The sequence below is a fragment of the Prionailurus viverrinus genome, chromosome B3, assembly GCF_022837055.1.
Source record: "Prionailurus viverrinus isolate Anna chromosome B3, UM_Priviv_1.0, whole genome shotgun sequence".
In the NCBI taxonomy this organism is placed as follows: domain Eukaryota; kingdom Metazoa; phylum Chordata; class Mammalia; order Carnivora; family Felidae; genus Prionailurus; species Prionailurus viverrinus.
Window position 1 is genome coordinate 96,244,607 of NC_062566.1, and position 15,618 is coordinate 96,260,224.

General features: G+C 35.7%; 1 protein-coding gene across 2 annotated transcripts in view; it reads right to left on the bottom strand.

The window, feature by feature from the left end:
• Positions 1-15,618, bottom strand: part of FERMT2 (FERM domain containing kindlin 2) — a 93,196-nt gene that overhangs the window by 28,717 nt on the left and 48,861 nt on the right. For both annotated transcript variants that reach the window (XM_047861129.1, XM_047861128.1), the window contains exon 4: positions 2,649-2,783. In XM_047861129.1, coding sequence (XP_047717085.1) covers positions 2,649-2,783 — 135 coding nt within the window. The remainder of the gene's footprint in view (positions 1-2,648; positions 2,784-15,618) is intronic.

A 15,618-nucleotide genomic window follows, 5' to 3' on the forward strand; every position in this document is an offset into this window, starting at 1 on the left:
TCTTACTTAGAAAAACTCTTCCCCAGATCCGGGATCAGGCTAGTTCAGTGTGTTCCCTCCCTCATAGGAAATTAGAGATCTGCTATTTTCCTTCTTACGGCTAGGAAGTGGTGAAGCACTCAAGAACATGCCATCTGAGCATAGCTGTATGAGCAAGGCATTTAAAAACTCATAAAATTTTATAATTCTGTGTAAGAATTTGACTAAAGTCTGAGAATCAATTCACTCATGATACTTAAATCTTGGAACATTATTTTTTAAAAAACTTAGCCTTGCTGAAGTATAATTTATGTGTTAATATTTTACCAAACATTCCTATTACTATTCACAATATTTATTTCAAATATTGTAAGTGGAGAGATGATATTATGTAATGCTTAGAAACATGAATGTTGGGAGCCAGCAAGTCTGGATTTGAATTCTAGCTCTTCCCCTTATTATAAGCTTGGGCAAATCATGTAACTCTTGTCGGGTTCTTTCCTTTTAAGTAAAATGAGGATAATACCACCAAAATCACAGGGATTTTTGAGGATCAAATGAAAGATAAAGCATGTATTAAATAACAGTTATCATTTATCGAGTATATATATAATTATCGACCATGCTCACACTGAGATGCTCATAATTCAAAAAGTATGCAGTATTAAACCGAGCCTGAAGAGTCTATCTAATCCTTACCATACCTGCCATAGAGAAATTCTTGTGAAGCATAGTGTCTGACATCCTGAAGATGTCATGTATTGAGATGCATCGACCTGTGGCTATTTATTATAGACACAGTATGCAAGTGACCATATTTTTCAGTATTTGGTCCAATAATCAACTAAGGTGCTGACAAATCAAAAAAGCATACAAACTAGATGGAGTATACATCTGTAAATATTCATCTGTAATTTAAAATCTCTCCAGTTTACTGTATGTAACACGTCAAACAAAACAAAACAAAAAACAAAAATGAACCCACATTACCTAGTCCCACTTACCTTCACTATAAACTGAAAGCAGGGATGATGTCTACCATCAGATGCCTTCAGCAATATAAATCACCATGCATAAATCAAATTTTAGAATTAACCTTACTCTAATGAAAGACACACTACCTCCTCAATTTGTAGGCTTCTTGCCACGAGTCACAACTCTATTCCCTTCATTCCCTCCTCCACATATGACTGGATATAAGTTTGATATTCTAAAATTATTTATTTTGTAACATGACTCTATAATACACTGTCTAAATTCCTCAGCCTGACATTAAATACCCTCCAGTGTGATCCTGAAGTTCCTTGGAGGTCTTTCCCCATGAATTGGCTCAGCTGGATTATTCACATCGTGTACTATTCTTTTGCCAAAGTGTTCCTTGTCAATATCATTCTGCTTGGATTGCTGTTTCTTACCATCAAAATCCTAATCAGTGGAACTTTTTAAAAAGCTGAAGTCACAAACTCAGTTTCCCAACCTATAACTAAATATACCCTATTTGGAATTGTTTTGCCTTCCGAATTCCTGTAACACTATTTGCTACAACATTTATATATTACCTCCTAAAGTACAGTAACCATGTTTTTCAATTAGCCTATAAACTTATAAGAACGGTCTTATTTTTTGGTATCTCCTAAGTGCCAATCAGTACATGTATAAAGACATAAAAGTTACAAGTTACATGACCTTAGACATTCCTAACCTTATTGTGCCATTTCTTCAACCTTAAAATGAGTAATAATATAATCTGCAATGAGCTGTAGTGAGAATTAAGTGAGTTTCCTCAAATAAAATATGCTAAAGTAAATTTACATGAGCATAATGTATAAAATGGGCATACACTAAGCACTAAATTGTTTGTTTTCATTATTGTTATCACCCCAGAATTTTTAAAAACCAAGAATAAAGTGATTTAACTAATTCAGTTCATTATGGTAACTATAATGTCCAGTCTCTGCATATGCCCAGAACTGAAGAACCATGTAATTTAATTGGTCATCTAGCTACCCAAAAGACACTGCCTATGCTCCTGCTAGATGCCACATAATTGAGTTAGGTTCTGGTAACAAACACGTGAGAGACAGTTCCATCATGCAAGGAACTCACAATTATTAGGTAAAAATATGCAATATAATACCAAACACAGAAAAGTCCAGTGACTTAAGATAGAAAGATGCCTAACTCAGGTTGGGGAGGTAATGGAAGGAAATTGAGAAAGCTTCTTAAAGGAGCAAAGCCTTAATAAAGGAAAAAGGTGGAAGGGCAAAGGGATCAGCATATGCAAAGCACAGAAGTTTTAAGTAACCTGGCAAAAGTAGTATCTTAACTAAGTAATCGTGGTTTTCAAAGAATACAGGAAAAAAAGAGCTAAATACTACAAAACTGCTGGTTTCTGCAGTGCAAAGAACTGAGCCCACTTAAGGCACTGCCCCTTTTTGACTATTCCTGATCAGAGAACCAGCCTTCCTTTTTATTGATGCAACTACTAACACCTGACATGATCTACACATGACAGACCCTCCCTGGTGGTGATTTCATGATTGAGAGAAAAAAATGCTGGAGGTGAGTTTTTTAAACTTGACTACTCTTCTGACCTTTGTCAGAAAGACATAAGTATACAGACACATCTATGGTTCTCACACTGAGCCTTTGCTCAGTCACAGTCTCACCTGATCCAGGAGTGATAAGAGGCCCCTCTAATTCAAGTGCCTCATCTTCAGACTGGTCATCTAGCTTTTTCTTTTTTTTCTTTGTTGGATCTCTGGGTTTTTTCAAGAGAGAAAGTTCTTCAGGGTGTCTGATATCTGTTAAAATAAGAAAAAAGATTATTTTACTAGCATAGTGTAAAATCTAAACACTTTATATCTGATAAATTCATCTATTAATCCATTCCAATGTAAGAATTCATAATTTCCTTCTGTGTACATATGTGTTTGTGTTGGGCCAGACATTACTGCCACGCAAAATACTAAAGTATGGCACTTCTAAAAATAGTCTACCAAAGCATTCAATTCATAGCTATGTAATAAAATAGTAACCTTGAATTGGAGAGAAAACAATCTGCTAGAGTACAGAAAGAAAATATTAGAACTCTTATTTACATATTTATTTGTTAAACATTTTAAAACCATAAAAAATTAAAATTTATATCCTAGCCATAGCAATTAGGCCAGAAAAAGAAATAAAAACATACCAATTGGAAAGAAGTAAAATTGTCACTATTTGCAGATGACATGTTAGTATATATAGAAAGCCTTAACTACTCCATCAAAAAGCTGTTGGAACTGGGGTGCCTGGGTGGCTCAGTCAGTTAAGCGTCCGGCTTCAGCTCAGGTCATGATCTCATAGTTTGTGAGTTCGAGCCCCGCGTTGGGCTCTGTGCTGACAGCTCAGAGCCTGGAGCCTGCTTCGGATTCTGTGTTTCCCTCTCTCTCTGCCCCTCCCCTGCTCACACACTCTCTCTTCTTCAAAAATAAACAAACATTAATAATAAAAAAAAAAAACAACTGTTGGAGCTAATAAAACTGAGTGAAGTTTCAGGGTATAAAAGCCAATTGTGTTTTTATACATAAATAACAAACTGAGAAAGAGACATCAAGAAAACCAATCCCATTTAAGTAAAATACTATGGAATAAACTATACCAAGAAAGCGAAAGACCTGTACACTGAAAACAAGGAGTTGATGAAAAAACTAAAGACACAAACAAATGGAAAGATATTGTGTTTGTGGATCGGAAGAATAGGTGTTATTAAAATGGCTATATTACTCAAAGCAATCTGCAGGTTTAATGCAATCCCTATAGAAAGTCTAACGATACTTTTCACAGAACTAGAACAAATAATTCCAAAATTTGTATGGAGCCAAAGAAGACCCTGAACAGCCAAAACAATCTATAGAAATAAAAACAAACCTGCAGGTGCATGCTGCTCGATTTTAAACTATACTACAGGGGTACCTGGATGGCTCAATTGGTTAAGCATCCAATGCTTGATTTCAGATCAGGTCATGACTTCATGGTTGTGAGATGGGAGCCTGACGCTGGGCTCCACACTGAGCATGGAGCCTGCTTGGGATTCTCCCTCCCTCCCTCTTTCTTTCCCTCTCTCCCCGGCCCTTCCCCCACTCATGCACATGTGGTCTCAAAAACTGTACCACAAAGCTGTAGTAATCAAAACAGTATAGTGTTAGCACAAAAACAGACATATAAATCAATGGAACAAAATAAAGAGCCCAGAACTACACACACACACACATATACGGTCAATTAATTTATGACAAAGGAACTAATAATATACAATGGGAAAGAATAGTCTCCTCAATAAATGATGCTGGGAAAACTGGTCAGCTATACTGAAAAGAATGCAACTGGACCATATATGAAAATTAACTTAAAAGTGCTTGAAGACTTGAATGTAAGAACTAAAACCATAAAATTCCTAGAAGAAAACATATGGTAATAAGCTCTTTGACATCAGTCTTAGAAATATTTTTTTGGACCTGATACCAAAGGCAAGAAAAACAGAAGGACAAATAAACAAATGAGACTGCATCAAACTAAAAAGCTTCTGCACAGCAAAGGAAACCAATAGAACCAGAAGGCAACTACTGAATAGGAGAAGATATTTGTACATCATATATCCAATAAGGGGTTAATATCCAAAATAAATAAACAACTCATACAACTCAATAACAAAAAAAATCCAATTAGAGGATCTGAACAGACATCTTCCCAAAGATACACAGATGGCCAAAAGGCACATGAAAAGATGCTCAACACCACTAATCATCAGGGAAATGCAACTATAAATCACTATGAGATATCACCTTACACCTGTCAGAATGGTTATTATCAAAAAGACAAGAAATAATACGTGTTGGAGAGAATAGGGAGAAAAGGGAAACCTTATGCACTGTTTAGGAATGCAAACTGGTGCAGCCACTATGGAAAACAATACAGAGGTCCCTTAAAAACTTAGAACTATGACATGATCTGGCAGTTCCACTACTGGGTATCTATCCAAGGATAACGAAAACACTAATTCAAAAAGATAGCTGTTCACTGCAGCATTATTTACCATAGCCAAGATATGGAAGCAAGCTAAATGTCCAGATAGATAAATGGATAAAGAAGATGTGGTGTGTGTATAAACACACACACACACACACACACACACACACACACACACACACACCACACTCTGGAATATTACTCAACCACAAAAATGAATGAAATCTTGCCATTTGCAACAACATGGATGGACCTAGAGGATATTATGCTAAGTGCAATTAAGTCAGAGAAAGACAAATACCACAATTTTACTTGTATGTGGAATGTAAAAAACAAAACAAAACAAAACCAAGATGTAGTGATACAGAAAACAAACTGGTGCTTGCCAGCAGAGAGGGGAGTTAGGGGGGTGCAATGGGTGAAGGAGGATCAAGAAGTACAAACTTCCAGTTATAAAATAAGTAAGTCATGGGGATGTAATATGCAGTATGGGGAATACAGTCCATAATATTATATTTATTTTGTATGGTGACAGATAGTAAGTGCCCTGTGGTGATCATTTTGCAGTGTATACATGTGTTGATTCAGTATGTTGCATACTTGATACAAATACAATATTTTATGTCAACTATACCTCAATAAAAAAAAAAACTTTCTATTACATGGTAGCCATCATTCATTCTGTATGTTGTAAGTTACACATGACACATGAAGTAAATTTAAGTACTTTCGTATCATTACCAAATCTGAAAGTTTTAGTCGATTCAAACTTTTCTGCCTTGTATCAAATGGGTATAAATTTCTGTGTTTATCTTACTCATTTTCATGTGAAGAATCTGGTAAGAGGAAAAAATGGCTAAATGACAGTAACAAAAAGAATTAACAGCCCATATAAATAGATACAGAATATTATGTTACATACCCTGTCCATAAATTGTTGCAAGAATTGTTAAGAAGTCAGTTTTACCTAAATTGAGCTAAAGATTCAATGGAATCTTTGTCAAATTTCCAACTTGATCTTTTATACAAGATGACAAATTGATTGTAAAATTCGTATGGATATGAAAACAATCCTAGGATAGTCCAAGCAATTTTTAAAAGACTAAAGTTGGAGAACTTACACTACCCAATATCATATAGCTACTGCAGTTAAGACAGTGCAATTATTAGCTACATGATAACATGTATATATGAAGAGGAACCAGAAGCAGACCCACATATAAGTAGTCAATTATCTTGGACAAAGGTGCCATGGCAATTCAACAGGAAAAGAAAATCTTTTTTCAATAAACAGTGCTGAATGAGAGATTCATACATTAAATGGATCATAGACTTTAAAAAAGTAGACAAAGATTTCTTACATAGAACACACACATTCCACAAGAAATTGTCCTTTATTAAAAAACAAATAGGGGTGCCTGGGTGGCTCAGTCGTTTGAGCGTCCGACTTCGGCTCAGGTCATGATCTTGCAGTCTGTGAGTTTGCGCCTCAGGCTCTGCGCTGACAGCTCAGAGCCTGGGGCCTGCTTCAGATTCTGTCTCCCTCTCTCTCTGTTCCTCCCCTGATCACACTCTATCTCTCTCTCTCAAAAATAAAATAAAAACATTAAAAAAATCTGCTCTTTGAAGAATACTGTTAAAAAAAGGCAAGCTGTATATTGAGAGAAAATATTCACAAAACATATTACATATATTTGACAAAGGACTTGTATTTAAAATTTATACAGCTCAATAATAAGCAGACTAATGGGCCAAAGATTCGGATGAGCACCTCACCAAAGAATATAAAATGGTCAAGAAGCACAGAAATACTCAACATTATCGGTCAGTGAAATGCAAGTTAAAACTGTGAGACATTATGTGCCCACAGAGTAGCCAACATTAATAAGATTGATAATACCCAGTGTTGGTGAAGATGTGGGGAAGGAACTGAAACTCTCATACTCAGCTGGAGGGAATGGGAAACATTTCTGAAAATTGTTTGGCAGTTTCTTATAAAGTTAAACACACAACCCAACCATTCCACTTGGAGGTACTAACTGAAGAAATTAAAAGCACATATGTAACAGCTTTACTCATAAAAGCCAAAACTGGAAATAACCCAAATTGATAAACGAAATGTGGTATTTTCAGATCAGTGGAATACTACTCACACTTTGGAGCACAACTCGTAAGTAAAAAGGGAAAACTGATACCTACAGTAACATGAATGTATCTCAAAATCATTACACTAAGTGGAAGAAGCCAACTAGAAAAGCATATATCCTACATAATTCCATACATAAAATTGCAAAAAATGACAACAAATCTCTAGTGACGGAGCAAATAAATGGTTGTCTGACTAAAGTTTGAGAGCTAATGCCAATATTCTCTATCCTAACTATCGTATCCTCAAATTGTATACTTTAAGTGGGTACAGTTTATTGTACACCAATTATACCAAAATTAGATTAATTAAAAAATAAAGAGTGTAAAGAGGAGAGCCAAGAACAAACGAAAATGAAAAATGGAGCAGAAAGGAGGAGGACCGGTCTATGTATCTGGCAGCACTATGCTCACTGTATGTCAGGGTCTGAGTAGAACAGACGACGAAATACAAAAGGACCGCATAACCTATGATGTTACAGACTGCTAAGTTACTGGATCAGAGTTTTATACATGGCAGTTTGTACCTTCAGGAGCTCACAATATCCATTAGATTCAATCCAGTATTACAAAGTCAGGAAGCTTTTTGTTTGTAGGGGACCCGAAACTAGGAACGGAGCAGACGGGTGTAGAGCTGGTGAGACACAATCTGAGGCACAAGCGCACAGCCCAGCTAACCGAATCCTGATCTCAGTTCTACTACTTATTAACTGTGACTGTGGACAAGCTACTCAGCCTGCCAGCGTCTGAGTTTTCTCACCTGTGAAATAACAGTACCTCAGGAGGTGGTTGTGAAAATTAAATGATTGATACGGGGCCTGGCACATAACAAGTACTTCCTATTAGGTATTAATTTTTTTCTCTAATTTTCTCTATTAAAAAATATACAATTATGACAGAAATTTGAAAATTATAAAAGTGGTTGAGTCACTTAAAACCTATTCTTGAAAAATGGAGTATGACTATGTATATAAGTGATTATTTTAATAGACGTATAAAATTCCACTGTGTAAATGCAGTATAATTTAATGATTCTTCTAATACTGAACCCATGATAAATAATGACTTTACAAATATCTGTGTACAAATATCTGTGTATTTTTCCACATTTTATTACTTCAACAATTCACTAGAGTGGAATTACCAGATCAAAGGTTATAATAATTTTAAGGCAAAAGTGGAACAAGATGGGCATATGAGTTATTTTAAACTGGGCATTCCAGTTTATATGCAAACTGGAAAAACAGTGTATTTCCTTGTTTTAATTGACATTTATTTATTTACTAGTCATGTTGAACATCAAGAGTTTTCAGCCATTTATATTTCCTTTGCTCACGTTTCTATTAGGAGTCTTCAAATCAAAGTTAATCTGTATGTAAACTGCAAACCACACTGGACTTTCTTTTTTTGAAAGATGTATTTTATATATACCGTATCCCATGTTTAAAAAATAAGTCCAAAAAAATCTTTTAGTAACTATATGGTTTTTTGGTTACTCTGTTGGTTATTTGAATTTTACTCTCAGGAACACTCTGGTCCAAGTCATGTTTTTGTTTTATTCTGTATTAACAGGCTATTTTCTGGGGAATGTTTTTCTGAAATACAAAAACAGAATTACCAGAAAAACTGTCCTGAACAGACATGTTACAAGAGAATAGGTGAACACAACTGTTCTTTAATAATTACTAAATTTGGGGGAAGTACATTTTAAGTACTAAGCGGCAGAAACCATGTTAAAAATAAATGCTTGTTCCTTAAGTTCTCTCTTTATCTAGAGAGGGAGAGAGTGAGTACAAGCAGGGGAGAAACAGAGAGAGGGAGAAAATCCCAAGCAGGCTCCATGTTGTCAACTAGGGCCAGAGGTGGGGCTCAAACTCAGGAGCCGTGAGAACATGACCTGAGCCAAAATCCAAGAGTCGGATGCTTAACTAACTGAACCACCCAGGTGCCCCAAACTCTGTCACTTTCTTAGAAGCCTCCAGGCATAGCTGATTTCTTTTTAAAGTTAGAAATATTGCAGCATATTGTTTAGCTAAAGTTACCCAGTTAAAAATCAGATTCTCTTCATTCTTGTATATTCAAGGTATAAAGTTTATCAACTTATCTTCCAATGCGGTTTTTGAAGTTTAATGGATTAGCACTAATTGCTATGATTATGTAGATTCAGAAATTCTTAAGATATTTCAAGTGTATCTTTTGAGCCATAGTTATCTTATTAATAGAACTGAATCACCATTTTCTAGAGTACTTTTAAAAGAAACAAGATTTAACATGCTAAGGGACCAAATCACTTATGAGTTGCATTTTCAGTTCTCAGTATACCCTCAGCTCTAAATGCCATCACTGCCATGGTGGGAGAAAACAAAGACATTAGACAATCCCAAGCTTCTAAATAATCAGTTGACTACACTACTTCAGTATCAAGTGGGGGCAGGGTGGTGATGGTAACCTATCTCTCCACCCATTGGTTCCCTCAAAGTAAATCATGTGCTGGTACATGATGAAAAATCTAGAAAAGTCTAGAAGAACATACAATGAGTCACACCTGAGAGATAGGACATGCCTCTGTCACAATTCACCATAGTCAGGTTTAGTGGAAGAGGGGAAGGCAAGCATGTTTAATTTGAAAAGGCATCCCAAATGTTTCTGGCATGTCCCTTCTGCTTGAAAATCACTACACTACATGAGTCATCCTTTGAGATTTTTGTTCCTAGGTCATTTCCTGTCCAGTTCACAAACCCGCTATTAATGTTATTAGAAGAATGAATCCTGTTAGGTATAACTAGCTTTCTGCTCAGTCATAAGCATATAAAAAGGTCATAAGCATATAAGAAAATCATAACCATATGTGTCCAGGACAATTGCTTGTGAAGTTAAAAATAATACTCATAATACATGCTTTGGTCATACCCCATACACTCTCAGTGACTCAGGGCTTCCAGCAGTTTGTTTTATAAAAACTCTAGTGATGGATGTTAACTAGACTTACTGAGGTGATCATTTTACAATGTATTCAAATATCATTATTTTATATATCTGAAACTAATGTTATATGTCAATTATATCTCAAAAACCATTAAAACAGGGTAGCCACTTGGCTATACGTGAAGGTGGTTTTTTCATTTTGTTATAATGAAAAAGCAAAGTAAACCTACACCCTCCACATAAGACACTAATGATTTCATTCACACAGGAATTTAGGACTGATTTACTTACTGTGTCTTGTATCAAGAAAGACTAAACTGGTGAATTTTGAAATCTGAATCACATGTAAAAGTGGGCCAGGTGAAGAACATAACTAATTAAAGTTTATACTTAACTAAAATATACCTGGAGGACTAGGAGATATTTTGTCTTGAGACTTTCTTGTTACACATCTGTATTGAGCTGGTGCATTAATTCTCACTCCTCTCCAAAATCATACCAAAAAAAAAAAAAATATATATATATATATATATATATATATATATACACACATACATATAAAACATGTACTTATAAGGACAAAAAGAATGGGAGAAAACAGCACATAAAAAAGTCAGAAAAACTTGGGGAGACATAAGCCAGATTGGGAGAGTAGTCAATGATGTAACAAAGTGGAGAAAAATAAAATTAAGGGGTTTGCAAAAGGAGATACCAATGGGAAATAAGCTGACTCACAGTACCAAACATCAAGCACTGAAAACAGACATGAAAAATGAATCCGGTCCCATAATGGATTAAACTTACCTCCTAGATACATGACCTTTAGGATTTCTTAGAAGAGAATCTAAACAGCCCTAGGGAAAAATCTTTTAGATAGTGACATTTGATAAAGCTTACTCGGTAGCTAAATATCCTACAGAGGGGTGACAAGCTAAACCTATTGGTATTTGTAGTGCCCCATTATTAAGTATATGAATGGACAATCAATGATTGATAGACATTTGATAAAGGAGTCTGTGGAGGGTTACAATTCTAGAGATAACTCCTTAAAATTTCTGTCCCTGGTTATACACAATCATACACTAATCTAGAGACTGCTGAGAAGAGACTGCAAATGGAATGAAGACTACTAATCATCTGATTTAAGGGAGATTATCCGGATTCTTTCTGTGGGTCCAATGTAATCATACAAGGTCAGCCAAACAGAAGAGGAAGGCAGTAGAGTGAAGCACAGGAAAGAGGAGCCAGAAGGGAGGGCCAGACAGATGTGAAGAGTTAAGGACTAGACTTGCTATTGCTGGCTCTGAAAATGGAGGAAGGAAGCCACCTGTTAAGGAATTTGGGAGGACTCTAGAAGCTGAGAATGACCTCTCACGACAACTAGGGGTAACCCTGGTCTCTACAGTCACATGGAACCAAATTCCACCATGAAGAATTCTTTCTCAGAGACTTCAGGAAGGAACACAGCCCTGCTAACACCTTACTTTCAGCTTTATAAGACTAACTAGAAGAGCCAGCTGAGCCACACTGTGCCCAGACTCTTAACCTATGGGAACCATGAGCTAATAAATTTGTGTTGTTTTAAGCTGCTAAGGTTATGGTAAAATTTGTTATGGCAGCAATGGAATGAACTCACAGAGCTTCTAACATGAAAAAGACCTAATGAAAAGAAAAGCAACTTGTGAAACCAGAGATAATGCAGAAAATAGAAGAACAAAACAAAACCTTCTTAAATACAGTTCTTAGTAAGACAATGACATCTATGACAGATGAATAGGATGTTATAAAGAACAGCTAAGATTAAGAAAGATCTTAGGAGATGCAGTGAAAGCAGTTCAAAGAGGGAAATATATGCTAATATATACCTCAAGAAATAAAAAAAGTCAAACAATCTAATCTTACACATAAAGGAACTAGAAACAGAAGAACAAAGCACAAGGTGAGTAGAAGGAAGGAAATAAAAATGAGAGCAGATATAAATGACATAGAGCCTAAAACAAAAGATACCATATGGTTTCACTCTTATGTGGATCCTGAGAAACTTAACAGGAACCCATGGGGGAGGGGAAGGAAAAAAAAAAAAAAAAGAGGTTAGAATGGGAGAGAGCCAAAGCATAAGAGACTGTTAAAAACTGAGAACAAACTGAGGGTTGATGGGGGGGTGGGAGGGAGGAGAGGGTGGGTGATGGGTATTGAGGAGGGCACCTTTTGGGATGAGCACTGGGTGTTGTATGGAAACCAATGGGAAATAAATTTCATAAAAAAAATAAATAAATAAATAAATAAATAAAAACAAAACAAAAATCAATGAAACAAAGAGGTGGTTCTCTGAAAAGATAAACAAAATTGATAAACCCTTAGAAGCATCAAGAAGAAGAGAGAAAGGACCCAAATAAAAGCAGAAATAAAAGAGGAGAGGTAACAACCAATACAGTAGAAATGCAAAGAATTATGAGAGAATACTAAAATTATAGGCCAACAAACAACCTAGAAGAAATAGATAATTCCCAGAAAAATACTATCTTCTAAAACTGAATCAGGAAGAAACAGAAAATCTGAACAGACTACCTGTAACAAAAAATAAAACCTACCAAAACCTACCAAAAAATAAAAGTCAGGACCAGATGGATTCGTGAATGAATTCTATGAAATATTTAAAATTTTTTTTTCAACGTTTTTTAATTTTATTTTTGGGACAGAGAGAGACAGAGCATGAACGGGGGAGGGGCAGAGAGAGAGGGAGACACAGAATCGGAAACAGGCTCCAGGCTCTGAGCCATCAGCCCAGAGCCCGACGCGGGACTCGAACTCACGGACCGCGAGATCGTGACCTGGCTGAAATCGGACGCTTAACCGACTGCGCCACCCAGGCGCCCCCTATGAAATATTTAAAAAAGAGTTAATACCTATTCTACTCAGAGTATTCCAAAAATAGAAAGAGAGAAAGGTTCCAAATATATTCTATGAAGCCACATTACACAGATACCAAAAACAAAGACACCACAAAAAAAAAAGAAAACTACAGACCACTATCACTGATGAACAGATGCAAAACTCCTCAACAAAAAGTACTTTCAACAATACATTAAAAGGATCATTCCCCATGATCAAGTGGGATTTATTATGGGGATGCAAGGATGGTTCAATATTCACAAATCGATCAACATGACACACCACATCAACAAAGGATAAAAATCATATAATCATCTCAACTGCTGTGGAAAAAGCATTTGACAAAATTCAACATCCATTCATGATATAACTCTCAACAAAGTGAGTGTAGAGAGAACATACCTCAACATAATAAAGGCCATCTATGAAAAGCCTATAACTAATATTATACTCAGTGGCAAAAAACTGAGAGCTTTTCCTCTAAGATCGGGAACAAGACAAGGATGTCTACTCTCACCACTTTTATTCAACAGAGTACTAGAAGTTCTAGAAACAGCAATCAAAAATAAGAGGCATCCATACTGGGTACAGTAGAGGTTAAACTGTCACTATTTGCAGATGGCATGATACTATACACAGAAAATCATAATGACTTTGACACATAACTACTAGAGGTAATCAGTAAAACTGTAGGATACAAAATTAATACCCAGAAACCAGTAGTGTTTCTATATATATTTCAATAATGAAATAACAGAAAGAGAAATTAAGAAAACAACTCTACCTAATAATTGCACCAAAAAGAATAAAATACCTAGGAATAAACTTAACCAAAGAGGTGAAAGACCTATACTCTGAGAACTATACAGTACTGATGAAAGAAACTGAAGATGACACAAACAAATGGGAAGATACTCCATGCTCACAGACTGGAAGAATTAATATTGCTAAAATGTCCATACTACCCAAAACAATCTAAAGAGTCAATGTAACTGCTATCAAAATGCCAACATCATTTTCACAAAAATAGAACAAACAGTACTAAAATTTGTATGTAACCACAGAAGACCCTAAATGGCCAAAACAATCTTGAGAAAGAAAAACAAAGCTGAAGGTATCACAATTCCAGATTTCAAGATACACTACAAAGCTGTAGTAATCAACACACTATGGTACTGGCATAAAAACAGATGCACTGATCAATGGAATAGAGAACCCAGAAATAAACCCATGCTCATATGGTCAATTAATCTGTGAAAAAGGAAGCAAAAGGAGGGGGGGGGCAGCCTCTTCAATAAATGGTGCTGGGAAAACTGGATAGCTACATGCAAAAATAATAAAACTGGACTACTTTCTAACACAAAAATAAACTCAAAATGAATTAAAGACCTAAACGTAAGATCTGAAACCATAAAAATCCTAGAAGACAATGCAGGCATTCTCTGACAATGACCATAGCAACGTGAAGCAAGAGAAACAAAAGCAAAAATGAGACTACACCAAAATAAAAAGCTTTCCACAGCAAAAGAAACCATCAACAAAACAAAAAGGCAACCTACCGAAAGGGAGAAGATATTTGCAAATGATTTATCCAATGAGGGGTTAACATCCAAAATCTATAAAGAACTCATATAACTCAACACCAAAAAAACAATCCAATTAAAAAATGGGCAGAAAACCATTCGAATAGACCTTTTCCAAAGACATACAAATGGCCTACAGATGCATGGAAAGATGCTCAACGTCACTAATCTCCAGGGAAATGCAAATCAAAACCACAATGAGATATCACGGAACACCTAGTCAGAATGGCTAAAATCAGAAAGACAAACAGCAAGTGTTAGCAAGGATATGGACAACAAGGAACCCTCATGCACAGTTGGTGGGAATGTAAATTAGTATACTCACTGTGGAAATCAGTATGGAGTTTCCTCAAAAAATAAAAAATAGAACTACCATATGATCCAATAATTCCACTACAGGGTATTTACCCAAGAAAAATGAAAACACTAACTTGAGAAGATATATACACCCCTATGTTTATCTGCAGCATTACTTACAATAGCCAAGATATGGAAGCAACCTACATCCACTGATAGATAAACAGATAAGGAAGATGTGGAGTGTGTATGCATATATATTACACATTATATATCTCTGTACACACACACACACACACACACACACACACACACACACACACACACAGAATATTATGCAGCCATAAAAAGGATGAAATCATCCATTTGCAACATTATGCTAAGTGAAATAGGTCTGAGAAAGTACAAATACCATATGATTTCACACATATGTGGAATCTAAAAAAACCAAATCAATAAACAAACAAAAATCAGAATCAGACCTAATAAATACAGAGAACAAACTGATGGTCGCCAGAGGGCAGGGGGTTGGGAGGGATGGGTAAAATATGTGAACAGTAGCGGGGGATACAATAGCATCATGTATAAACGTGTTGAATCACTATGTTGTACACCTGAAATTAACATTGTGTCAACTATACTCAAAAACTTAAAAGAAAAAAAAAAAGAAAAGAAAGATCTTGGGTATTAACAGTGGGAGAGGGAGTCCTTTTTGTTTTCATTCTTTTTTTCTTTTTGAGGTTTAACTTACGTAAAATCCACAAATCTTAAGTGTATTCATGAATAC